Raw genomic sequence first — 27,905 nt, forward strand, 5'->3', positions numbered from 1 at the left:
GGCCATACCAAGAGTAAACAAGACAATAAACAAAGACAAAGCAAATATAGAGAAATATTGGTCTTTAGAGCCTTATATGCATATAGCAGTAAGCAAAAGTATCAACCCTCCCTTTATTTCTTCTTCATTTCAATCATTTTGAATTTATCTTGTCATTTTTTAAAGTGGTCTTAAGCAATATTCTTCAGGATTTCTGAAAGTTGTTTGCTTGTATTTTTTTTGGACATTGGCTATTATTTGCTCAGTTTCAGTCTAGTCCACACATCCAAACATTTTTTTTGTTTGTTTGTTTTCCACACTGACCTATGAGTGAATAAAAAAGCACCTATCTCAAGCGATGAACCAATTTAAAGAATTGTCTTTAGACACTTTGTTTCTAGCAGCCTGTTTCAAATCACATATTTATATAAAACCCATTTTGCAAGCAATGTTTTTTGTGTGCAGGTGACTTAAATACATCATTAAGAACAATGATTTAAACAATTTCAGCATTTCATTCTGCTCTATACAACTGTAGCTGCATAATTTTAATGTAATGTAATTATAATTATAGTAGCTGTTCTGGAACGACATCACTAAAAATTGCTTGTTAAACTGGAACTGTTTTTATATCAATTGATTGGTACCAAAAATTGGATTCTTTTAGCTTTCTTCTGTTTCTGACAAAGCAGTCCAAAAGTAAAATTATTACAGGCCAAATCAATACAGCCTTCAGATCCTCTGAGACCACCGTGTCGCAGGTGTTTTTCGTGGGGACAGAGGTCCCACTAGCCATCCTTTGCACACAGCTGCAGGCTACGTGTTGATTGGAGAGCAGCTCAAAAATCTGTAGCTAATGGCTAAAGAGTGGAGGACTGATGCTGAAAGCAGCCAATTTCAAGACAGGTGGGAGGACTGAGTACATCTCAGCAGAGTGCAAAGAATTGCCTGTTTGTTTCATTTACCACCAGCCTTACCAAACTGGCACATGTGCTCTTTAACACAGGAGTGAGCACAGAGAGAGAGGGGAAGAGAGAAAGTGGGAGCTAGTAGTAAGGCATGACTCAGGCTGGGAATGAAAGCTGTGTGTGTGACTTAATGGATCATAGTAATATCCTGAATATGAGTCTGCAGGGATCACACACATGCAGGAGGCTGTAATAGCCCTCTGAGAATTACTGCATGTGCAACAGAGCACAGCATGAAAACCTTGCTTGTTTTTCAGGCCTGGCTCTAAGTTACTTTCCTGTTAGTGGTGTACATGCAAACTCACACTAGACACATTAATCTAGTGTTTTGCTTTTGATGTGTTAGATGCACGTACCGGTAATTTAGTTTTCCAGTTTATTCCTTATTAGGGTGTGATGGAGCTACAGGCTGTGTTTAACACGTGTTGATGTTCACACTTCATGCTCGTCTGGCTGCGTACCATGTATCTTGAATCTCTTTTTAACTAATGTGGCATCTTTCACTTTAACCTTTTGTCAAACACGTAAATACCACTAATCAATTCCCCTTTTAGTGAAGATCAACAAATCGTTCCATTTTCCCTGCTTGGGATAAAAACACACTTACTCCGGCCACAGATGGAGAAATTGATGTCTGGATCAAAGGAAAGGTCACTGGTTACTGGGGAGAATATATTAAGCCGTGATATCTACAGTCAATACATCATCATAAAAATCCCAATTTTTCTATGCCTATGGTTTTTAGTAGGAAGTCCATATAATTGTGTACTTTGTAACTCAGATTAAAGAAGCCGTTACTGGACAGCACAGAAAGGAAAAAGACACTTTAACCAACTTCCTTTGGAACAAAGTGGAAGAGCAAATGTAGTCTCAGCGCTGCAGACATATCTTTTGACTTACCGCACTCATTTATGTGCACCACCAAGGGGCATTGCTTCTGCTGACTTTGAACAAAATGTGCATTTATAAAACCTGCCCTCATCATGATTAATTAAGCGTAACTGAATGTCCTCTTCTAAGACTGATTAAAATTTTGAGTGAAGAGCGACTCCCTGAAGCAGAATAACTCTCAAAGGTACAAGAAAACTTTATTAAGAGAGTATCATCGCTTTCTTCTTTACCTCAGGAGCCTGTGAAACACACGCTAACAAAAAATAGACATATTTTACTGCTTAATACCATTTAAACCATTTTAAACTAATTTTTTTTTGCAGTTACTTAAACTTCTTTCACCTTTGCTGGATATATAAAATGTGCTAAAATGTGAGGTGGTAGCTTTTGAACATGTTGAGGATATTTTAATGCGCCATCATAAAAAGAGAGTTTGCTTGCTGCTGCTGCTCCTTTCAGAGTTTTGCTAAGACGGGGTTTCCAGGCGTAAGTTTGGTCTGCTCGTCATACTTCCTCCCCACAGAGAGAAGTGCTGTTCTCTAAGATTAGACCGTTTCTTTTTCTGCGTAATTGCCTCCTTTGGTTTCTCAGGTTCCACAGAGAAGGGAACAATTTGTCAGACAAACAGACTTTGCTCTTCCTTCTAATATATTTGCACTATCTATCACAAATGTAGTGTCCCCTCTGGTGCAAATTTAGAGCTTCACGAGGCATGAAATGAGGTTAGATTCTATTTTGAGCTCAGGGTTTGGGCATGGTGAGACACAAACGCTGGAGCAGGTTGGAGAAAGCGCAGTCTATGCGCATATACAGATTCGCTGCTCGCTGTAACAGGACAGCTGGAAGGGGTGGGCGAGGTGTGGCTTTACTGTGAGAATGACTCCTTTCGACTCTCTGGAAGCTGAGGGGAAAGGTGGAAATAGTTATGCAGATGCACTGTCTCACCTGCCCAGCTGCCTATGGATGAATGCAGCTTGCACACTAGCTTAAAACTCCTAAACGACAGCTAAAGATTTCCTTTCCACATTAGTGTTCAACAAATGATGGAAGGCGTAAACGCAGCAAATGCAGCTTTCAATCAACAAAGCAAAAAATAGACATAGTGTACTTATCCTTAGGTTGCAGCAATGTAGGGACCAGACTTTGATATCAGCTGATATCATCCCTGTTCATATTGATCTATCTGCAAATGACAATTTACAGACTTTGTCATTTCACCAATTTGTTGTTGGAAACATGTTCAAAGCTGCTGTGACGTAGAACTGACGCAAGAACCAACAAAAATGTAAAACAAACAGGGGAAAAAACTGGCATTGGCAACTCTCCATCACATTTTGCACGTCAGCAGTGATGTCGCCTGAGAATTGGTGCAGTCCAACTTTTTTTTCTTATTTTAATATTTTATTTCTTGATTTTTATCCTGCCACAGCATAAAAAAACACACCGACACTGCCAGACACTAAAATACAGGCGACTGAAGATGTTGTGACCGCCACGACAGTATTGACATTGAAGACATTATTTCATCTATTAAGTTGTCCAAACCCACCTGGCCATATATTCAATTCAATTCAATTTTATTTATATAGCACCAAATTACAACAGCAGTCACCTCAAGGTGCTTTATATTGTACAGGAGATCCTACAATAATACATACAGAGAAAAACCCAACATTCACATGACCCCCTATGAGCAAGCACTTTGGCCACAGTGGGAAGGAAAAACTCCCTTTTAACAGGAAGAAACCTCCGGCAGAACCAGGCTCAGGGAGGGGCGGCGCCATCTGCTACGACCGGTTGGGGTGAGAGAAGGAAAACAGGATAAAGACATGCTGTGGAAGAGAGAGAGAGAGATTAGTAACAGGTACGAGTCAATGCAGAGAGGTCTACTAACACATAGTGAGTGAGAAAGGTGACTGGAAAGGAAAAACTCAATGCATCATGGGAATCCCCCGGCAGCCTATGTCTATTGCAGCATAACTAAGGGAGGATTCAGGGTCACCTGGTCCAGCCCTAACTATGTGCTTTAGCAAAAAGGAAAGTTTAAGCCTAATCTTAAAAGTAGAGATAGAGATGTGAAAAAATAACTGTCCCTCTAAACCTAATAACTGGTTGTCCTAACCTTGGCCCAGTCTTTGTTGCTGAATTGTTTGAATTCAGTCACATTGAAGGGTTTTTGAGGATGGACGACTTGTTTAATAAAGGTCATATCAAAGCAACTCAATCACATTTAAGGTCCGCCTCCCAAGCCTTCAATGTTTTGAACCATTCACAGGTGGACTTGCTGGTTTGTTTTGGATCATTATGATATATATTTATATATACCATCTCATTAATCCAGTGTGATAAGGTGCTTGGAGAGATAGACTTCCAGTTTAAAAGAATAAGCCGCTTGGCATCATTCCTAGATGCAGAGCAATGCAGGTTTTGATCAGATTTAGTCAGTCTTCATTTTTATGTAGAAGTCTTGTCCACAGATGAGTAAAACGGGTTTAAGGTTTTGTCTTAGAATTTTGAAAGGTACTCTGGGAAAAGTCAATCATTAGCTGGAAAAAATGAATAAATGAAAACAGATTTTTATTTTATTTTATTCTCTGTGCCAAGTGGATCTATCACTGTGAAACCTCAGCTTTCTCCAATCCTGTAGCCCCTGTTCAGGTCAAGGGACTCGGCGCACAGAGCAGGCACGGGTCGTGATCATGCTCAGTCGAAGGAGAACATCTGTTTACAGATTCACTATTAAATTTCTGCCTGTTCACATGCGGAGTCATCCACAAAGAAGCATAAAGGGGTAACAGGAAATGAGAGGGCAGCAGAGCAGTGCTTAGGTAAACACTGGGTACCCTGCACAGCTTCTTCTGTGAACTATTCTTCTTCTTTCGTGCATTCATTATTAAAACACTGCTACATGTTTTAGTGATATGCATAACATAGAACACACTATAAAAAACCTAGATACCCAGAGGACTTTAAAATCGTGACATATTTATTATTTTATTATGTAAATGGTCTAACAGTGGAGCATGTACAGTATTTATGAGTTTGAAGCAACTATTAGATCGTTGTGGTGCAAATGTCAAAATCTGGCATGTTGCTACAGTGGGATTGTTGGCATGCGCAGTGGGCTTTGCTACAATTCTGGGTATTTAAGAATCTATAACAGTGCAGTTTTACAAATTACCAAAGCAGCAGAGGCATTGTGTCTGCAGGAGTACCAGCAGTTAACAGCAAATTATCCCGCTCGGCTCTCAGTCAGCCAAAGAGACTGAGAAATGAAGAGTAAAAAGAACTGGCTCACTATTCAGTCCGAGAGACATTTCTGACAGTTTGTCCTTATTTAAAACAAGGTATGTGTATTTTTAACACAGTTTTTTGGCCTGATTCTGTTGGAATATATCAGGATCACATTTTTTATTTTGGTCCAACATGATCTAATTGGGCTACAGCCAAAAGTTTCAAATTGCTGTCCCCGCGCAAAACAATGTCCCTACTGTGTTTCAACAAAACATACGTTGACTCAAATGTTTCTAGTCTTACATTGCGCCCAAGTGCTGCAAGCAAAAGCTCCCCTGAACAAGTGTATTTTTGGCTTTTTACCATCTCCAGTACAGTAGATGCAGCTCCTCTTGCGTAACATCGCATCCATAATTGAGGAGGATGCATAGATCATCACACACCTGCTCCTGAAGTCCAGCTTGTGCTTATTGAACGGGTGGCGCTGCAGTTCAGCTACTGAAGAAACACTTTGAAGATGGGGAAAAAAAAAAAATCCAATCTTGTCTCTGCTCTCAGTGTCACCCAAAGTGGTGCAGATTAGTGCAGAGAAGTGGTGGATGTAGAGTAGTAAATGAGTGTGCAGGTCCAGTGGGTTTTGACATAGTATAGTGTTAGGATTTGGTGCTTCATGCAGAGGGACTCAGAGAGAGGAGACAGTTTCAAATGTATTGCATGCACGTGCGGTGTAGCTGTATAGCTGTCGTTGTTGGTGCTTGTGTTTTAAAGAATTAATCCTGACGACAACAGCCCAAACTGAAGTACAGCTGTAGTGCTCAGTTCTCAGTGCTCGCTCTTCCTTGTAATGGAAATCCTGCCAGTTGAATGCCAAATCCGTTCTGCTGTCAGCCCTTTCTTCTTCTCACTCCTTTTATCTGCTGTTAATTAGAAGTTGGGAAATGATGACTCCTACCTCTGCGTAATTAATCCAGGGTCTGCTGTGGCCCTGCACAGTGCATCATTGTCTGCGCTGGCCACAGAAGAGCAGTGCCTGGGAGCCGGAAGAGCAAAGTGTAAATGGGGTTGTGCGAGTAATTAGGAGGCTTATTTTGGGCAGCTTGATATACAAGATGAATACAGATGGCAGCTCGTAACACTGATACACACAAACACAACGGTTCAGTAACTTCTCCAAACCACAACATGTTGATACATTGGACTTGTGTTTCCATTCACTCTGCTCATTGCCTTTAGACATCGTTAAAAAAACTGGTGCCTCATTAAAAACAAGACTGGAATTTAATCTTGATGCTTGGCACAGATGTAAGAGTCAAGAGTGAAAGTGTGGAAAACTTAGAAAGGAAGAAGTTCCTTCTATATGTCAGTCCTGTGGTTTTAGGGAGCAGTGTTATATCTAGTTATAAAAGTCCTGGACTGGGTAATATCCTGCGGCCTCTTTTCTCACCTCTTTCCATTTCTCGGTCACATTAAACAAAGATTCCTTTCATTTTCTGCCGGTTTTGCATGATCACCACATTATTCTCCCCAGTGCTCACTTTCTTATTACAGTCAGGCCTAAAAGTGCCGTAAAATCCAGCAATGACTCGGAGAAGTTAGTTACATACTTGGAAGAGAAGTATGTCTCAAAAAAATTGAGGAAAACTTTCAAGCTGGTTGCAAAACAACTAACACAGTTGTATTTTTTTATCATCTTTGGAATATTTTTAAAAAAAATCCAATCTTTTTCGAAAGAACACTTAGAGACACGAACGTGCTCGTACGTGCTTTTACTTCTTCGCGCCTTAGCAGAAAATCTGTTGAACGACTGCAGCTGGCAGGCTTTTAACTAGAACAAAGAGATGGTATTACATCACTGCCCCTCCCATTTTGGTGTTTTTACGCTGTCTGCCAGTTTGTTTCCGAATCAATTTTAATACATTGATTATCTTTGAGACCCTACGTGGCCTTGCTCCCAGCTACACGCCTGACCTCTTAGCACCATATGCACTTTTGTTTTATTCTGTTGCTCTTGTAAAGCACTTTGTCACATGGATTTTGAAAGTGCTATATAAATAAAGTCATTATTATTATTTTTATTTATTAATTTGTTTTAATGGATCAAACAGCTATGTACTATATAAACTGCAAAATTTAGATTTTATATAAAAGATAGTTGTAGTCACCCTGACATCACCCACTGGCGGTCTAATATGTTAATCTAGCATAGAAACATATGAGAAACGTGTTTACTGAGGCAATAAAGTGAGATCTAATGTGCTTTCTAACAAAAAATACATAAAACTGTGCTTTCGCAACCAGATAAGTGCTCTTTGCTGCATATTAGAAGGAATGCAGGTTCAAGCCGCTTGCACATTGTCATTGCATTTCATTGCAGACCTGGAATTGACCTTTTTTTGTACTAGCCATGCAGACTATCTGCCTAAAAATGAGAGGAAAACTAAAGTATCAACCAACTAATAAACATGGTTAAAAAGTTATTTTCCTGAGGATAAGAGAGGTAAAAGGAAAGGATGGATTTTTAGAAGTGGAATCACAAAATAATAAATATATTTGTGTATGTACTAAAATACTGCAAGAGTTTTGAAAACCTTCTTTTGTGAGTATAGTGGCCTAAAGATAATACTGTAGATAAATATATTACATGTGGAGGTACATTTTTAGCCAGCTTCCAGGAGCAGGACCACAGTTAATACTGTCATAAATCTATAAATGCCTACTTGTCCTGCACACCTGCTTAATCTCAGTTTAGAGTTTCCTACCTTCCCCCTCCCTGACTCTTTTTTTCTTTCTCATGGGGGGATTCCCAGCAACACTTGGCAGCTGCATGCATCACTTCTCAGCATCACACTAAAGTCTGCTTCAAAGATCAGCTGTGTGCGAGCATTAAGGCTTTATCAGTGAAAAACATGCAGTAATGTGTGTCATCTACACCAAAAACAAGGTAATTATCCAATAAGCAGAAAATGCGAAACGAGCCCGTTTACCGCCAGCGAATCAAAACAAAGGGCAGCGAATCTGCTGAACACTGTTGAGAGCACACTATCTACACACTCTGTGCAGTTTCTCCAGGGTCAGCGCTCCTCTCATCTGCATTAGTGAGTCACGTTAACCAGAGGCACACAGCAAAGAGCTGATGACTCATTTTCAAGTTCTAATTTGTGTTTGTTTTAAACCTGATACTTTGTCCCCGGGAATAAACACCGATGTTGATAAATTGCATGAAGTATTTCAGCAGGATAAAGGGACAGCTTTTAAAGGTCATAGCTGATTATGATCACTTTAAGTAAGCGAATAGTAATATTGTGCTTGAGTGTGCTAAACTGATGTGTTGCTGCAGATATACGGTCAGTATTTAACTGTTTGTTAGAAATGGATACAACTTTGTTGATCATTAACATCGGGCTGTGAGACTGCATCATTGCAATCAAGACTGTGTGAAGGGACCGGTTCTTATAAAGCGCTTTTCTACTCTACTTGAGCACTTTTATACAACGTGTCTCATCCACTCATTCATAAGAATTTTTTTCCTATCTAACATTCACACACATTCATACGTAGAGCATCCTGGGGTTCAGTATCTGCACAGGTTCTCCTAGTTTTGAGAGCACAGTTACATCAAACCTTATTATACAGATTAAAAATACAGTATTTCATAATGGATCTGTAGTTTTTATTTGGCAGCATTGCTGATTTACAAGCAACTTAAAAATGCCCAACGACTGAACCAGTTATTGACTGACCTTAGCTGTGGCATTGACACACTCGGCATCGCTTTACCATACCAGAGGGCGTTATATGTTTGGATTACATACGGTCCAGATACAAGACTTTGCTGGTAGCAAAGATGCACAAAGCCATGGCCATATAGTTTATGGTGCATGATTATCCACAAAACTAAAGAACCTTTTAAAAAATGCACTATTATCTATTTTCTGGCACTGTAGTCATGCAAAATCTGCGTACACCTCTTTCCTATTTACCTATTTAATGTGTCTGGAAGTTATTTGTTATATATGTTAATGTATTTGTGACTGAAGCTTTGTAACAGAGAGAGAGCTGCAGTTTTATTGCACAAATGCCAGTGATATACTCTTGAAACTTGAAGTCCAGCCACTCCCGGCCACAAGTTCATCTGGCTTAGTGTCTTTACTCTTAAAGAGAAACTGGTCTGTACCATCACTGCTGTTGATCTCAGCATACAGTATGACACTTGAATGCATGTTCTGTGGTCTTTTGCAAGGGAAAGAACAGCTATGAATGCTGCAAGGTCTGGTAAACAGACTCATTTGGCACAATGTTTATTTATCAGCTGGTCTTAGCTGTGCTTTCTGTTGTCTTTAAAAGATGGCGAACAGTTAGTGCTCTGGGGCTGGAGGGTTGTAATCATGCAGCCCGGGGGGAAGCAGGGATAAAACATTACAGTGAAAGCACAAGGAAGCTGTTGCAGCTGACGGATAATTTTTCATGCTAACACTGTACATCACTCTTCACAATGAAGCAGCTTCGCTCTTTGTCACTTTTCTCAATCCCAGGATTAATGGACTTGTTTGACATTTTGGGAAATTTGCATACTTTTTTTTCACCTAGGCATAAAACCCCACATTTTCCTGCCTCTGTGTTTTGTACAGATTTGTTTACACAGACATCCGTTTGGGTAATCCTCTTACCTGACTCTTAGGAAGAATGCGAGTAAGCACATTTCACCAAATGTCAAACTGTTCCTTCCAGTGTTACCTGATGATACTCGATGTGCAAGCTACTTGTGAATGTGTGAGACAGACTTGCTTCCTAAGAGAGGAACAAAAGCCACGAAAAGCCTGGACAGATCTGTCAGAGAAAAAGAGCGTGCTTTGGAAGAATAGCAACAATAAAGACTAACAGGATGAATATATTTCTATATCTAGATGATAGAGACCTCCTATACACCCTGCATAACGTGTGATAGGCCACGGGCTATGATAGGCCAGTCTCTGCAAGAGAAAATGATCACCGCTTATCACTGGTAAAACATTTGACAGCTGATTCCTTTTGTCTAAAATTGTTCAGAGGGGAATAATCATCAGTGAGCACTGCACAGGCAGCGCCTTTAATCTGTTTTGAAAGCGATATTTTGGTTTTATGGCCTGCTTAGAACGAGATCTAATTACCGTATTACAAGTTTGGACTTCAACCAGCCGAAAGGTTCAAATTAAATAGAAGGATGGCGGTGGTAAACTGAAATAGATAAGATTATACAGATGTAATACCACATCAGAATCACACTTATAAGGAGCACGCTGCTGTCAAGGCAAGTCTCTCAATCTCCTCTTCCATCTCACAGATTATTGGCACGCTCGCAGGAGTATCACTAATGAGTGAGTGTAAGCAGTTGATTTTCTGTGGACTCTAGAAGCTATGAGCCACCAGACATCCAGCTATCTCCCTGGTTCCTCAATGAGTTTCTCAGTGATGAACGATAACCCAATGTAAGCTTCGAAAACTCCCCAGATGACTGGTTTTTATGAGTGTTGCTGTGCTTTAAAGTCTCAGTGCAGTATATTAATGCATAATTGAAAGAAAATGATCTGTACTGTGATTAAAGCAATATCAATGCATCTCAGTTGTCTTTAAAACGTGCAGAAAGATTCAGTTTTATGCAAAGTCTGCACAGGGGGGATTAAAAAAGTATCTTCCTTGATTTGGTTCAGATGGTTTCATCTGAACTGAAACTTTTTGGTGTCTTCCAAGAAAGTCAATTTTCTGTGAGAAACACTCTTCTATAGCATAATGGGAGGATTTAAGTATTAAATTAAGAGGTCTGTAATGGGGCTGTAGTTGGATGGTGAGAGATGCCATAGCCGAGGGAGTGAATCTTCCCCGTGCATGTCACTATAAGTCATTATTATAGCCTTCCAGCCCTCAGCGCACAAAGTATCCAACGCTGGGTCAGGAAATCAGGCAATTAAAGGAGCTGCGGACGTGGATCAGAACTGACAGCCAATGGGGGAGTGCAGAAGGAGCCAGGAAGGCTTAAACCTCCTCTACCCTCAGGGAACTGACTGGTCCACATCTCTCAGCCCACTACATGTACAGAGCAGCTACTTAATCAGAATGCTTATTCAAATCAAAGAAAGCAAAAGCCTCCATTTGCCCAAGTATCACACCGCCATTTAAAACCAGTACTCTGACAGATCAGTTCACAGGATGAAAACTGTGTTGAGAATTTGCTGCTATTATTGTTTCCTGATCAAGAATAAATATGGTAACATTTAATGAAATGTGCAAAAGTCTCACGCCTTAATTTCTTTATATTTTGTTTCCAAGGAGTCAGACTATCTTGTAACTTTTTAAAGTGGCCATGAGCAATAGTTCTCCAAGCTTATAGATTTTTCTTTGGACATTGACTACTTTTTTCACTCATTTCAGTCTAATTCTTGTACCTGACCATTTTCAGAGGAATTTGAGTTTTGTTTTCCTTCGTTAAACAACTTAACACTGACCTATGAATCCCTCAAGCATGGAAAAAGTAACTCAAAGGACGGACCAATCTTGTGTCTACACCTAACAGACAACTTAGCAAAGAACCAATGTTAAATTGTATATTTAAATACCGAAAGCATTTATTGGGCAACAGCTTAAATTTTCAGCATGGCAATGATCCCTAACATACTGCCAATGCAGTAAAAACATACCTGGGGGGGGGGGGAACCCCCACAGTGTAGCAATATTAGTGATGGACTGGCCTCCCCAGAGCCTGGAGTGCAACAGTATTAAATCAGTGTGCCATCATCTTGACAGAGAAAGGAAGAAAAGGCAGACAACATCCGAAGAAGAGCTTTGAATGTCCTTCAAGCAGCCTGGAGAACTATTCCTGAAGACTACTTAAAGAAACTACAAGAAAGCTTGGCTAAGAGATTCAGTGTTTTTGCCTTATTTATATTCTGTATTTTCATATAGGTTCCAGCAAAACGCTGCACCTATTTCCCATTTTCCTAGAGAACTTTAGATTATATCAGTTTAATGATTTGTGCATTGAATTAGTGAGGAGCATAGTGTTTATGACAGGCTATTGAGTTTACTGAGTTGTCTGCTATTTTTAAATAAGAGTTTTACATTTCCCCAGCTTGAACATGATCATTATATATCCTGGCTAAATGGCGTAAATGGTCTGAAAATCAGATAAGCCCTGAAATGCAGCGCACCTCTCTTTCCTTTCCACCCTTGAATCCAGGGTAATTACTGCAAAGAATTAAACATGATATTTTTCGCATATCTTTCTTACGCTACGCTTATAATGAGGAGACTACCCTGTAATAAGATCTACTTTCAATTGAAGGATGAATTGCCTCATTTAGGAAACTCCATCAGCAGCTGATGAAGAAAGCAGCTCCTCCATAAATGCTATAACACGCACACAAAGCTGTGCATTTTACAGCTATGGGAACACAAAGGCATCAAGCTCTATTTTTGTCCAGCACTGACTGCTCACTCACTGACTGGCTGTTCTCGGTGTTTGAGGTTGGAGTGAAAAAGGGGAACTGGAGGAGAAAAAGAGTGTGAATATTACACTGATGACAGCACGCACACCTGCTGGTCTTTTGAAGGCTCTCCAAACACCTTCTGCTGTAGTGGATGGGATGATAGGTTTTGCTAGTGCTCAGAAAACCAGTTTGATCAGTGGTGAAAGCGATCTAGCTGGTCCCGGCAACTAATCAACACTTCAAAGACAAAGACTAACAGATCAGAAGCTAAATAATAAATCTCTTTTTTTCGTTTGGCCTCTAACAAGAAAACACTTTTCCCTCCCCGGGAAAGGCTATTATATTGTCGCTGCTGCAACTGACAACTGTTTTTAACTGCTGCTTTCTGTTGTTTGAGCCTGTTCCCCGTCTTTGCATTATTAACCACAGACGATAGAGCCCTATGCCCAGTTTCTGTGAATCTGTCAGGCTCAATTACGTTCAAGAAAATCACCAAATCTGGGTGTAATTGAGGTGTAGAGTCTCAGGTGTATTGTTTCACTATTATTCTCATTTTGTGCCGAGGATGCGCGCACAGCTGTCGGGAGTCTCCATCGCGCCATTTGGAACAAAGATGAAGATTAGTTGAATCCCTCATCTAAGGTCTCATGTTAAAGGCTGTTTCTGTCGGAGCACCGAGTGAAAGTTTTCAACAGGTTCTCCATTTCATATGCAGGATCCTAGGCTTAGCCGCTGATTGTCACTGTCATTTAAAGCCGATGTGCAGAATATGACTGGCAGCGAGCCAGGGTGTTTTCTAATTTGCATGTTTGGGGTTTGATCACCTGCCTATAAGTGTTGAGGAGACATAAATAACTCCTCACGCCTTCTGCAACCCTTTGAATCGACTGTGGTTTCCCAGTTTTTCAGTGCTGCATGTCAAATTAGAGAGAGAGGGTAAAATGCTTATGCTTTATGCTTGAGGGATCAATAAAACTATATCAAAAGCTCTGGGGATAAAAGACAGTCAGCGAAGCCTTATTTTGAAATTCGTCTTGCCAAACTCTATTCATGTTATAATGAATCTTTTATTCAACTGCAACTTGGTGTAAAATAACTTTCAGCGTGCCTGTGCATGAAAGCTGCTGATACATGAAGATTCCTCACATATCCAGGGTGCGACAGTTATATCTTATATATCCATAATGTACTTGTTATTTCTTTATTACCCTGTTATGCAGTTTTTGAGTTAGGGATATGATATCTCTTTTTTTTTTTAAATTATTATTATATATTTTTTTATAAGCAAAGGTGAATACAAACATGAATTGTCTCTGGAGCTGCAGTGTGATATTGCTTTTTTCTCAGTGCCAGACTGTGCTGCAACCATATGTGCAACATTTGATTAACATCTACTGTGTCAAGCTGTTTCAATTAAGCTGTTTGACCTTTTAAATTCATTTTGCTAATACCACATTTGGCTGCCAATAGAGTAAAATCTAACGTTATGTTCTTTTTTGGTACTGAAAGCTGTAAGTTTATCGTTTATTATATGTATATAACTGTTTTCCATTTATAGAAACTCATTAAAATTCATCTGTCTCTGTTTTATTGTGTCGATCTGGAGTCTCTGTAGCCTTTATGTCACCTCACCTCAATGTCTGGTGGAAAAGAGAAAGAAACACAAACCCTCAAATACAAAATTGGAGTGATTCCCTCACAGCATGACAGAGCTTTAACCGTGTCCCCAGAAAGGACAAGAAAGTGAGTACAAAGAGCTGACATGGCTTTTGTTACTATTTTTACCTGTGTGTGCGTGTGTGTGCGTGTGTGCATTAATTTAGGATCTTGTCTTTTCTTCACCATGTGCTAAAGGTGTTTATTGGTTCTTACACAAGTGAAGTGTACAGGTTATATGTGTGTGTGTCTCTGTCTGCTGTTTCCTGTGTATGTGGGTCAGTTCATCACCTTTCATTACTGCTATTCCACTTTTTTTTCTTCTCCACTGCTGGGCTGTATTTGGATTTCTTGGTCATTTTTCATCCACAGTTTGAGCAAGTGTCATTTATGTATCAGCGAGTAGACGTGGTCACAGTGCCCCCTGCAGGCGCGAGGAGCACTTTGCAACGTGAGGATGTTACTGAGCGTCTAAACAACTGTTGTCAAATCAATTATCAGCAGGCTATTCTCAATATTTTCAGTTCATTTATTATTTATACATTAAAACGGGAATTTAAAAATACTACATGGCAGCATTATGTACAAAATATGCTATTTGGTGCATGCATTTAGAGACTTAGCTTTGGCGTAAGAGCTCATAGCCTTGAAATAATATTCAATTTTTTTTAACAGTTTTATGCTTAATAAAGGCTCATGTATAATAATGTTTTAGAATTTCATGCCCACACGTTTCCGGTTTGGGTAACAGCCTGATATAAATGCAAGTGGCAACGAGATGCTTTTGGAAATGCTGCCCCGTAATTACAGCAATTTAGAGCAATCTGAATAATTTCAAGCACTGCGGGATAAGTGCAGTCAAATGAAGAGCAGCTTCGGCAAAAATAGCTGGTGACAGCTCGGAAAATGAAAATGCATTAAAAAAATTTTTTTCTGTTTTTTCTCTTTTTTTTCCCCCAATTAAACACCGGACGGGTTTAAAATGAAAATCAGTTTAACATGTCCCAAAGTTTACTTTTTTCCCAGCTAAGCTACCCAGTAAGGCTTAGAGAGGAATTAATCATACTGTAACCTGACAACAGAGGGAGCCAGTGCCATTTAGTGGAGGTAAAATATCTTTCTCAGCAGACATAAACCGTCTCCTAAGGGAAACTTCTCACTCTAACCGGTAAGCGTGGTACAAGGATTAAAGTCTCTGCTCATGTAGTGTGTCATGGTTAAATAACTTGCTCGAGCAGAGGAAGCAAATACAATCATGCAAATGATGAAACCAGAGCTCGCGCAGTGGTGAGGTAACCTCAAACCGAGGTAACCTGCTCTTTTCATCAGTAGCTTTGTTAAGAAATGTGATGAAGATGGCAGTTAGAGACTAGGACGATAGAACTGCTGAAAGCCATTAAAACAGATGCACAATGTTTCTGTAAATGAGAATAATAACAGTGATCTCATTAATAATATTAAGCTCAACCCTCAAAAATGCCTTCTTTACGTCCTGCTTAGTGGCCACACACCTGAAGCAGAAATTGAAGCTGAACCAACATTACGATGCCTACTGCATCTCTTATATCCTGTTCTTGATTTCAGTGATGTTTGCCATAAAAAGATGAATGCTTGTTTTATTTCTGTCACTGTCTGTCACATTTATTATACGTGTAAATAACAGATGGATTGTTATGTAGGTGAAACAATATCAATTCAATTCACTTCAGTTCAGTTCAATTAAATTTTGTTTTTAATAATGTCAAATCACACCAGCAGTTGCCTGAAGGTGCTTTATATCGTAAGGTAGAGAATTTACAAAATGATGAGAGAAAACCCCCAAAAATAACATGACCCCCTATTAGAAATCACTTGGCAACAGTGGGAAGGAAAAACTCCATTTTAAAAGGAAGAAACCTCCAGCAGAACCAGGCTCAGGGAGGGGCCATTTCCTGTGACTGGTCGGGCATGAGGCGAGGGAGACAGTGTGTGGAGGAGAGCCAGAGATGAGCAATAACTAATGCTTAAATGCAAAGTAGTGAAAAAGGCATGGAGGGTCAATGGCTCAGTGCCCTCAGCAGTCTAGACCTATTTCAACATAACTAAGGGAGGATTCAGGGACACCTGACCCAGCCCTAACTATAAGCTTTAACAAAAAGGAAAGTTTTAATCCCAAACTTTAGAGAGGATGTCTGTCTCCTGAATCCAAAGGAGGAGGTGTTTCCACAGACGAGGGGCCTGAAGCTGAAGGTTCTGCCTCCATTTCACTGTTAAATACTGTAGGAACCACAAGTAAGCCCGCAGTCTGAGAGTGGAGTGCTCTACTGAAATGAAATAGTACTATGAGGTCTTTAAGACAAGGCAAGACCAATTATGTATTAATAAGGATAAGAGTCAAGTTACATTTACAAGTAACCTTCAATATACCTGCCTTAGCATCAGTTTCAATTTTCCTAACTGGCATAAACATGTAGTAGTGGCCCAAATCCTTCATGTTTCACCACTGCCCAGTGTGCTGGGCTGTTTACAGGATTATAAAACCTTTTGGTGTTCGTGCACAGCTGCACCACAAATAAGACTTTTACACTTAACATGTGGTGAACTTGAAACATCCTTAATTAGGAAGGAGAAATGTGCTGGCAGGAGCTGATTCCTCTGGTGGGATGTAAATTTAATGGAGACTCACTCTTCCTGATTAAGCGTGGGCCACCGGGACAGAGTGTGATTACAAGTGCTATCGCTGGGTGGTACAACTTGACGGCATTTAAGAGATGCGGACGGACTTTATTAGCTGTGGTTGTAATTAAGAGGTAGTCCCACATTTTAAAGTGCCTCCCCGTCTGGCTCTCTGTCTTCCGACAGTGTTTTGAGTGGTTGGAGGTCATAATCTCTTTGACCTGTTTACAACCTTTGCAAAGTGCTAGTCAGACTGTTAATTTTGGTTTGCAAATGTTATTGGGCACTAATAAGCTGCTGAGAAATTAAACGAATAAAGTAAATATATTTGAATTTTTATGTAATTTGGCAGCTTTGATGTAAACATAAATAGATAAAGAACAAACCTGCTATCAGGATAATAGGATAATCAAGGTCACATGTGAGAATATGGCTTATTAGTTCTATCCATTTTTTATCAAACTCTATGCTTATTTTTCCATAACTTCAGTAAAACAAATCATCCTGCCAGCCAAAAAATGAACAAGTCCACTGAAGAAAGATGTTGTGTTTGCATACTCTCAGACTGCACACACATTGCTACTGTGGGGAGTGCCAGACACTGTGGATGGCAACACCACAGATGCTTAATTATGTGGAAGCACTGGATCAGAATATTATTGTTTATTCTATCATGAAATATTTATGGCGCTTTTGTCCTGCATAGAGAAAGAAAAGCAATAAGACTGCAATGCACCGAGGCAACAAGGGATTTGCAAAATCCATTAAAAATCATTTTGAATTTATGTGTTGTGTAAACACATATTTTCAATGACTTTCAGTCTGTATTTTAACAAAAATGTCCCTGCAGCTGTGTTATCAGTTACACTATGGCAGCAGAGATTTATAGTCCCAAGGGTGTATCTGAGATTATGTGAAAGACCAGCGCGAGCCTGTGCTGCCAAGTAGCTCTGCAGTGTCACAAAAACAGGGAAAGTGGTTTTGGCAGTGGTTTTCTAATTCTCAGAGGACCCTACTAAGGCCATTAATCCTGTGAGTTGCCACTGTTTGCGGTACCTCGACAGCCACTTGCCTTTAGAGATGAGCTGTGTCTTTCTCTGAAGATGTAAAGGACCTCAGAAGAGGGAAAGTTAATTTGACTTGACCTTTCCGGTGCTGGGAACAAGCTGTTATTTAGGACTCTATGCCACAACCTCATCTTCTGTTTCCACACCCTGGGAGGTATTATTGCATAGCAAGACATGCTCTTTCAGGTTTGTAATGAAGTCCCAGCCTCTATGTTTGCTGCTTTGCCCCGTATTCTTCTCTGATAATCAGGAGTCAGAAGTCCCCTGGGAGACAGAAATGGGAAGATTTTTTTAAAAAAGGAAACAAAGAACGAAAACACAGCCAGTACTTTACATCAATAATAATGAGTCATTAATATTTATGGCAACATTAAATTTAATTGTCCTATTTTTTGTTTGTTTTGTATGTGTGTGTCTATACCCCATTATCTTTGGGTGTACTGTGATTGTGCTCGATCATTTTAATGAAGTGGAAAAAGTTTGCAAAAAAGTGAACCTCTGGAAATTATCCAGTTTACTGCTGAATCATGAACCATCCCTGTGACGGCATCTAACACAGCAAGTTTAACTTGCAACATTTTCCACCTTTTTCCTTTACTTTTGTTGTAAAGACATTTAACAACATGACTAATCCTTGATATATATTTAGGAAAACAAGTGCAATTTCAAAAGCACGTCTCAGCTTTTCTACATTATTAGGAAATGCTGCTGTACTAAACCAAAGAAACATGTCAGCGCAGCTCTTTTGGCTTAAATGTCAAGAAATAAAAGTGCAAAATTACAATACTGGCAGCTCATTCAGTTTTTATTTTCAGTACTTTGTCCTGTAATGAAAAAAGTTTTCTGTTAATTCACAGGAAATGTCCTTTTTCATTTTTATTTTGAGCTACTAAGGTCACAAAAAAATGACATTTCCCATGGTAAATGGTAAGAAAATGGTTTCTGTTATTTGATGGTTTATCTGTTACTTTTTTACTTTACTGTAGTGTACCAGGCTGCGGCTCTTTGTCAGTAGGAAGATTGTAAAACTGACCAAAATAAATTGACAGGCTAGTTCTGGCTCCTGGGTCATGTGTTTAATAAAATTACATAATGAACTGCATCACGTCCTTTAGGAGGTGACTGGGCGCCTCCAATATTCCCTTATTTCAGCAAACTGAGGCTTTCATGATGTGAAGACAAGGAATTGATTTGTTTTGAATCAGGGTTTGCAGTGTCATTGGATAAGGAAATGCCGTTAACAAATCTGGCAGTGTCTGGCAAAGATGCACTACAACAGCTTGGACTGTCTGTAAGAAAAAAAACAGCTGTGCACAAATTAATCTGGGCACTTTTACTCGTACTGCCACTGTTACTTTATTTAGGTCAGACAAGAAGTCATTGAAACTTTTACTCTTGGACACCTTTTAGCAGTCCGAGTCAATCATCTTCCAATATCAAGTCCAACTTGCAGCTGTAATACTTGAATGCATTATCAGTGAAATAGATTTCCACACCACCTCATTTTACTCCTTCCCATCCAGCTCCAAGTTTACACAGTCTGGAAACTGTAAAAGGAGTGAATACATGTTATATCAAGTAGGGAGTTAATCAAAAGATTTGCTTCTTGTTTCATCTTAATCCAAAGCAAAAACTGCCCTTTGGTTATGAAGGTAGGTCAGTTTGTTCCCCAGAGATTCTGCTTCAAACTACTTTCCTGTTATGATTTTTGCTGGCTACAAGGAAAACTTCTAGCTGGATTTCTGTGTCTTCCTTGCATAGCTGTAGATGTTTTCCCCAAGGCCACCACATTTTTGGGGGAATGCAGTATCTCATTTCTTTATATTTTTCTTTCAAATGGTGACTTTTTTTTTGTGTAATTTTATGAAGTGGTAACCCCCCAGACTTTCTAGAAGCATTTGGACGTTTTTCTTTGGACATGCTGTTTTTTTCACTCATATTCCGTCCTGGCTCCTGTACCTGACTATTTTCAGAGGGCACACAGTAGCTTGGTGGTTAGCACTGTTGCCTCACAGGAAGAAACTCATGCGTTTGCATCTTCTCCCTGTGTCTGTGTGGGTTCTTTCCAAATACTCCAGCTTCACCCCACAGTCCAAAGAAATGCATGAACTTAGTTTAATAGCTGATTCTAAATTGACTGCAGGATGGATGAAAAGGAACATAACTCAAGGGAAGATCTGGTGTTGTGCATATATATAACAGGGAATTTAACAAAGAACCAATTTTGATTAGTGACTTAGTTACCAGCAGCCTGTTGCAAAAACACTCAGTTTGTTCCAATGTCTTTAGTTGAATCTACAGAAAATGCTAAAAGATAGCACAGTTTAACTGGCATAAAATAGTAGTTTTTGCACCAACAATTGATTCCCGAAGAGCTAATAGTTAAAAATTGGCATATCTTCGCATGGTGCACTGTGTGACCTTCAAAAACATAAAAAATCATCAGACAACTGAAAGATAAAAAAGAAGTGGCAGGCCTAAGTAACAAGTGAACAGTATCTGAAAGTAACAAAGAAAAAAAGAAACAGGAAAAACTCCAGTGAATACCTGACACAGGATGTGAGAGAAGAGGGAGAAAATGCTGAGTTATGCCAAATTACGCAAGAGCTAGATGTAAAATCCGTGATATATCCAAATTTTAAATGATTGTCAATAAGTATGGAGGACTTCAGGAGAGAGGTACAACAGTGACTGTCTACTATGTTTCAATAATTTGCTACATGTATTTCCCAATTTCTTAGCAAAATATACAAAAATGAGTGGAGGCTCAAGATTTTTGCACACTACTGTATGTGTTAATGTTGTTTTAGATCAAATATTTCCCTGATCTTTCAACACACAGTGGTGTTTGACGCTGCTAAACTGCGTTGTTTGAGCTGGAAAATGGCTACTGTAGCTTCCCCCATTATTCAGCATGAATAAACAAAGGGAAGAAAAGTACAAGCCCCTCTTTGGAGCACACTAGAACATTCCTGTGTACGTGGAAGAATAATCGCCTCTCTTTGCGGATATGCTTCTTTTAGGGATAAAAAGGATTCATTCGGCTGAGTTGGTGCAGGGACAGGACCTCAAAGGATTTGGCTTTTTACGTGCCGTTACAGCTCATGCACACTGATTGCTGTAGATTGTTTGTTAGAGAGAGGGAGTTGTCATGTGGTGTCTCAGAGCATGGACTGGTTTGATCCTCCTCCGTGTTTGCAGATAAAAGTCTGTGAGTCACTGACTGGGATCTGTTAATGATCTCACCCACTCCACCTGTTTCCACCTCCCTGTCTTTCCTATTGGTAATAACATGTATACAGTCTCTGAATCGTCATGTCTTTAACACACAAAGGCACCGAGAGCTGAAGACTTCAGCTCACAAAGACATCTGGCAGCTGCAGAGCCTTAAACACACACACCACAAACACACACACACATACACGCTGTGGAAATTTTTACTGTGACACACAATAATATAATTCACAGGTGACATGTTTATAATGTTTATCCATCAAGCATCCTGTTCTGCTCTTTTAGTTCATTCACGGTGAGCTCTTGCACTTCATCCATTGGCCCTCATCCGCTCTCCCTGACATTTCCCTTTTTCAAACCCAAACACAGGAGGTATGTGTAGCAGTGGAAAATAGTAAAGGATCCAGTAGATCCAGTGCAGCATTTCCAGTGGTTGCTGAGGGATGCCAGAATGCGTCTGGGCAGAGTGTTTTTAGAGCTCCCTGTCCTAGTTAGCCACGGTCAAGGGATTGTTGCTTGACTGTGGATCTAAAAAGTGAATTATTCAGCACAGTTTCCTTTAGCTGGATCACACTTACATATGAAGAGCCTCTGCAGACACACACTTGTAAGTCTACAAAGACATTAACTCTGATAGTGACAGGGATCAGAGGCACTCTCTGATAAGTATGGAGCTGGATAATTTGAACCGCTGACAGCTCTTCTCTGACGTATCCACCAATGGTTGCTCAGGAATAAAACACAAGCAAAACATGGAATGACATGACACAGATACACCGAGGCACAATTTCAGCTGACCAGCTGCTGCAACAGCAGCAGTTCAGTTTAAGAGAGTTATGAAACACACACAAGTCTGAATTGTCACTCCAGGCTTTAGAGCCAAGTTTTGTCGTTGATAGATCAAAAAGACAAGAGTCCAAGGAACTGGAAATGGTTTCAGCGCCTCTCGTTCGTTCACCTGAAGAAGAATCCAGATATCCTCGGCTCATTTCTGTTATCAGAAGAATGCAAACGGTGACGTCTTTATCAAATCATAGATGTGACAAGCACAGAGAAGAAGTATTGGGAGAACAACTTAGGTCACTCAGTTTATTTGTACACCTATCTGCTAATATGGTAATGATATGCTACAATATAATGTGCAATTTATTCATGGCTATGTAATAACAGGTGCAGACCATGTGCATTTACGTAGGTATCACAGTGTTCTTAGTTTTCTTAGGCAGACGCTGATATGTCAGCTTGGTATCAGTGCAACTTATTAATTATTAGCCCTGACAACACCAATCCACAATAAGCTCATCAGTATCTGAATGGTTGGGAGATGGGAAACTAGAAAAGAAAAGACTGGGTGGGTGCATTCCTCCTAAGAAGTTTGCAGTAAATGCAAAAACATGCAATTCCCTGTGCAATTTTGAGATTACATAACCTTAAAGGCAATTCACAACTAAATCACAAATAAAAATCATGAGCGTGTAAAACCACCGCGTTAAAAGCCCATCAGCAAGCTGTATTACAGAGATACTGGAAGCTTCATTAAGCTTTAATTGTGAGGATTTTACTTCATCAAGAGGGGAAAAAACATCATATTATTTAATTATAATCATGAGCTATAGTTGCAGTTTTTATAGACTAAACACACCCACACCAGCCTCCCACTTAAACTGTACTGGTCCCATCATATCTGTCACACAGTCCATTTATAGCCCAGAGTTTTAACGCACGCCTCCGGGTCAGCGACTGCGTCTACTCACTCCCATGCAGACTTTGCTTTGTCCCGGAGGGATCGCGGCTGCTGGGAGTGTGGGAGGAAAGCCGAGCTTCACGACGAAGGGTGGTGGGTGGATGGGCGGTGGGACGTGGTTATGAAGCTGATTGCTGCATGACGTTGGCGAATTGCAGCAATCTCCAAACTGTACGTGAAGGAGAGACCGACCAGGACGCACTGGATACAGCAGATCTGGGGAGGGAAGTGGAGGAAGGGGGTGGGGGGATCCGACAGAGGTAGAGAGAGAGAGAGAGGGAAGAGGGAGAGAGAGAAAAATTAAAAACAGGAGGTTGGATGGATGTGAGGGGACAGACAGCAGGACACCGGCTCTAGAAACATCAAGGGTCCCATCAAGAGGTCTGGTGTCTGCACCAAATCAGCCTCAGGGATGTAGTCGAAGCGGTTCGGAGCTCTGCCCATCCGAGCTCATCATCATGAAGAAACACTCTGCAAGGGTTGCCCCGCTGTCCGCCTGCAACAGTCCGGTGCTCACCCTCACCAAAGTGGAAGGTAGGGAGTTCCGTTGAGACCGCCTGTACCCCCGCAAACTGGGGGCTGCCGGTGTGCCTCTGACAGAGACCGGAGCTCAGCTCAAATATTTCTGTTCACGAATCGTTGTTTGTTTGTTTTTTTAAGACAAGGATCAACTTTAGAAAATCTCACGGTGAGCAACACGAAGCGACGGGAATCAGTCAAGCGCTCAACTTCAAATCAATGATGCAATATTTGTGGGTTTTGACATCAAGGTTCAAGATCCATTTTCTTTACATGAGTGATGTCAGATGCTTCACTTGGATCTTAGGCTGTTTTATTTCTCTCGTTATACGACAACGATGACAAATTTGTTCCGTTGCGTTTAAATGATTGCGTTATTGACGCACTGATTTTTGGGAATGAGCGCGACTCGCGAAGGCTGTGCCAAAAATTTACTGGTCCTTGGGGAGGGTCTTAAGTTGTTATTGCAGCAGGGATTCCCCTCGCACTCTCCCCCGTGTACCCATCATCACAGGCTGCAGGAGTCTCTGCTTAAAATGCCAGCGGATAATGCCAGGGCAGCTGGGACATGAACCCAGCAGCAAGCGTGTTATCGGTGGTCCCATTAAACGCTCCGTGGCAGTGTCCTTCAGTCTTCCTCATAGCTTGATGTTGGGTCTCACTGGGTCTCCCCTGTCTCGTCTAAAAATCCCTCTGATCTGCAGGAGCGCTGGCATTTCCTGCTGACATCATTAAGAGACAACACCTCTCGGAGTTCTTGTGTGTGTCTTGTGTGTGTGTGTCTGCTGCAGCATTCTCAACACCTTCTTGAAAGAGTATAGTGTGATAGTCCCTTTGATGCCTGTACAGTATCCCTCCTATGATGTTCTCCTCTGCCTGATTCTTGTGCAAAGAGCTGATGTTATGCTCCCCCCCCTCATCTATTACTCGAGACTACTGAACATCAGTGTTTTTGCAGAAAAGATGTTCACCTTTCAGCTGGATCAAATAGAGAAATAACTGCAATTATTTTGGTGAGTTTCATAGAGCCTCATTATGACAAACTCACAACATGAAACTAGAACCTCAGAGCTTTTATAGACAAACTCATTGTGTGACCATGACGGGTTTGGTGGCGGCTGTACTTTTGTGCAGTGCAGTATTGAAGCTCAAGGTGACTGATCATCAGTGAAGCCACAAAAAAAAAGCTATTAGGTTACATAAAACACAGAAATTTAAGAGGACAGTCACATAAATACTTGTTAAACTGTTTACCTCTCTGCTTCCGTCACGCAGGACTCGAGTTGTTGCTGACTCAGACTGAATTCTGTCTCTGCTCCTGTTGTTTGGAAGTTTGCTATAGTCTGGAGCATTAATGTGAAACCATCTGAAAATGCTTCATTATTCATAATCAATCACTCAACCAGCAGATGGAAGGTGAGTGGCCAATTTTTATGCAGGTTTTTAAATGGACATGGATGAAATCGACGCCCGAGGTGTTTAGTTTGCATTGCATACACTCAGACAAGGCGCCCCGGGTAACTTCAGAATAATCCGTGCTGCTGGATTACCAAAGATTTTAAGATCATTAGTGTAAATTTCAGGCTCGACGGGTTTTATTTTCAGAATAGCTGGGATGGCGGGGTGTTATTTGACAAGCTTGTGTATACAGACTTGACAAAAACTCTGCTGTGACACGAGGCAGCGGGGAGAGAAAACGTGCATATAGGCGTCTTGTGTTGGGGATGAAACGGTATTGTAAATTTTTGAGGGGAGTCAAAGCGGTAAAGTTTGTGATGTGAGCGCTCGGCTGCTCGTTTTTAGCAGCTGCTTTGAAGGAGTGGTGGTGGTGGAGGAGTGGGGGGATCACAGGGGGCCACAGCATATCAACATGCAGCTTTTCAGAGTCTCTCATGCTTATGTAACACCAGCAATGAAAACTCTGTTCTCCTCACTAACAACCTGCAGCAAACTGTCAAAGACTTTTTATCCCCCAGTCTTGAATTGTCAGTGTTCTGTCTTTTCTCTTCTTTTTTGTGTCCAGTGAACAGGCACACTTCCACACAGCGTGAAGCAACAAGTACAGTATCTGATTTGAACATGAAATTCTATTTTTTCTTACATTTATTGCTTGAATTGATACATTTACTGGATAGTAGCCAATCTGTTCTTCATCACAAAGCATTTCCATAGTCATCCTATGATCTCCTCTTTGTTGGTTGACTCATGGTTCTGGTTATACAGTTCAATGTTGTCTCTTACAGCTTTAATTCATTCCTTTGGAGTATTTACCGCTTCCTCTGTGTTTTCTTCTCATAGACAATAATTATTATTGATTTCTCTTTTAAACGTATTTCTATCCATGGCGTCTTTAGGGAATGTCGGTCCCTTTATCATCATAAGCAGGGGTAAGAAGTTCATAAATGTCCCTTTAATCTCAGCAATTTAATTATATCCTCTGAAACTGTGCAGGCACGTTTTCAGAGTGATTCAGCACACATACGCCCCCCCGGGAAGCTGGTCACCAGCTGCCGTTATGGGCACACTAAATCTTTCCCAAAAGGCTTCATGCACTTTGACCATGAGTTTCTGTATGTGTGCCACTCAGACGATAGCAAATTAAAAGCCTTTGTATAGAGAAGTAGACCCTTTAGATTAACTTGATTAAAGCAGTTGGACGCTTGAGTGCTGGGCAATGTTAGGAGTTCTTATTTTGACCTTCCTGCTCTGCTTTTTTGCGCCTGTGCATCTATCTGATCCAAGTATATTCATACGGGCCAACTTTAAAACATAAATGATTTGGACGATTCAAGACAGAGAACATAAAAATCTGAATTGCAATCATTGCTTTACAGAAAGCGAACACTGCATGTTTGCTTCAAGGACAGAATCTTGAATCTTGTACTCATTTGCATGTGTCTTATTTGTATGTAAATGTGCAGCAGCACCCTCAGTATGGAGATCAGGCTACATGTGCCAGACAGAGGTCAACATATTGCATGTACATATTGTGCATGTATTAGGTACATCAGTAAAAAGCTTACTGGGAGTATTAGTGGGATTTGTCTTAGAGTTTCTTCCTCAGCCTTATTAAATTCTTCACATTCATTCTTTGAGCGTAATTGGAGTTGAAATTGTTGGTTGTCAGAGGAGCAAAAGTAAATCTTGATCTTCGTGCTAAATGTATTTTAAAAGCCAGTGAAACGGGTCTTTGGGCCTTGATAAGTGTGCATTGAATACACAGTGACAGGGCTTTTGTTTTATTAAGAGGCCGAGCTTTTGCTTAGGTTTATCAAGTACAGCATGCGTGTGTGCAGAGAGGGCTGTGAGCTGAAGCCGAACGTTATTGGAGGTTTGTTGCACGACTTCTTTTCTGTATGTTATATTTGTAATTTATATAGTAAAAGCAGTGCGTTTAAGCAAAGCCCGCTACAAATATGTGTAAAGACGAAGCTCCTCAGCGGTAATCCTAAATCGAGTGAGCTGATCCAAAAGCTTTTCGGTGAGAAGGAAGACTGCCTGTCTTCTCCAAATACACAATGCACCCAGCAGACTAGACGCTACAGCTGTGGTTGGGTTAACACGCTGTTTATGACAAATAATTTAACAACAAAAATGTAAAAAATTATATTTATTTGAGCCATTTAGACAGAAATGTGAATACTCGAGTGTGTAAACGTGCGTTTCATCTGTGAAATTGAGTAAGCAGTTAGTTTGTTGAACATACTTTTTGATGCCATTAAAAACTCAATTGCCAAACTGCGAGTGTCTCACAGCAGTGACACAATAAAAGGGTTAAGATGTGTTAAAAAAAAAGGTGCAGTCGTGACTCAGGTTTGTGAAATTTGATAGAGTCCCTGTGTCATCAGTGGCCTTGGGGTGCAATAAAGGGAGTAAAACCACAGTTTGGGCAGACACTCAGCATACACCTGCTGTGGTTGCCTTTCCATTACCTTAACAGGAATGCTGTGGCCAATCTCTTAAATATTGATTTGTCGCAGAAAGTGCTGGGACTCTTGCCAGTCTGTTAAACTGCGGGTACATCACAGTGCATTCACTGGTATAAGGCACTGCAAGCGAGGGAGGGCTGCTTCAGAACAGGGTTATCCTTTAGCGTACCCGATGCCAAATATGATTGCTATTACTCTGCTGCAAAACACAGTGCGCAGACCTGCACAATCACTCTCTGCTTGCATGCACGCAGTGTAACCAATAAGGCATGAAGGGGGCTGCAGCATTGACCTGTATCATGAGCATCTGTTGAACCAGCTGGGCAGGTCAAGGCAGACACAAACAACAAGTTTGCTCCTCGGTGAGGAAGTCGCCGCGCTGTCCTTTGAGGTTGAAGGAGAAACCAAGAACGAAGGAGAGCAGGATCAGTAACAGCTGACCCACCCTTGTCTGCCCTTCTGGGCCTTTAGTCCCCTCAGCCCATGTGGTCCTACCTATCAGCTGGTTGACGCAGCAGGGTGTGTTTTCCGCCTGTCTCTCTTTTGTGTTATTGAGTGGGACAGGCTTG

General features: G+C 40.7%; 1 protein-coding gene across 3 annotated transcripts in view; it reads left to right on the forward strand.

Moving 5' to 3' along the window:
• slc35f3b (solute carrier family 35 member F3b) overlaps positions 1 to 27,905 on the forward strand; it is a 54,613-nt gene that overhangs the window by 5,058 nt on the left and 21,650 nt on the right. Inside the window, exon 1 of one of the 3 annotated variants that reach the window (XM_040001039.1) lies at positions 23,166 to 23,422. The exons of the other annotated variants lie outside the window; for them this stretch is intronic. Coding sequence (XP_039856973.1) covers positions 23,347 to 23,422 — 76 coding nt within the window. The 5' untranslated portion in view covers positions 23,166 to 23,346. Of the gene's footprint in view, positions 1 to 23,165; positions 23,423 to 27,905 lie in introns of those variants that run through there. 3 annotated transcript variants of the gene reach the window in all.

The sequence above is a fragment of the Simochromis diagramma genome, unplaced genomic scaffold (genome assembly GCF_900408965.1).
Source record: "Simochromis diagramma unplaced genomic scaffold, fSimDia1.1 OVJJ01000421.1, whole genome shotgun sequence".
In the NCBI taxonomy this organism is placed as follows: domain Eukaryota; kingdom Metazoa; phylum Chordata; class Actinopteri; order Cichliformes; family Cichlidae; genus Simochromis; species Simochromis diagramma.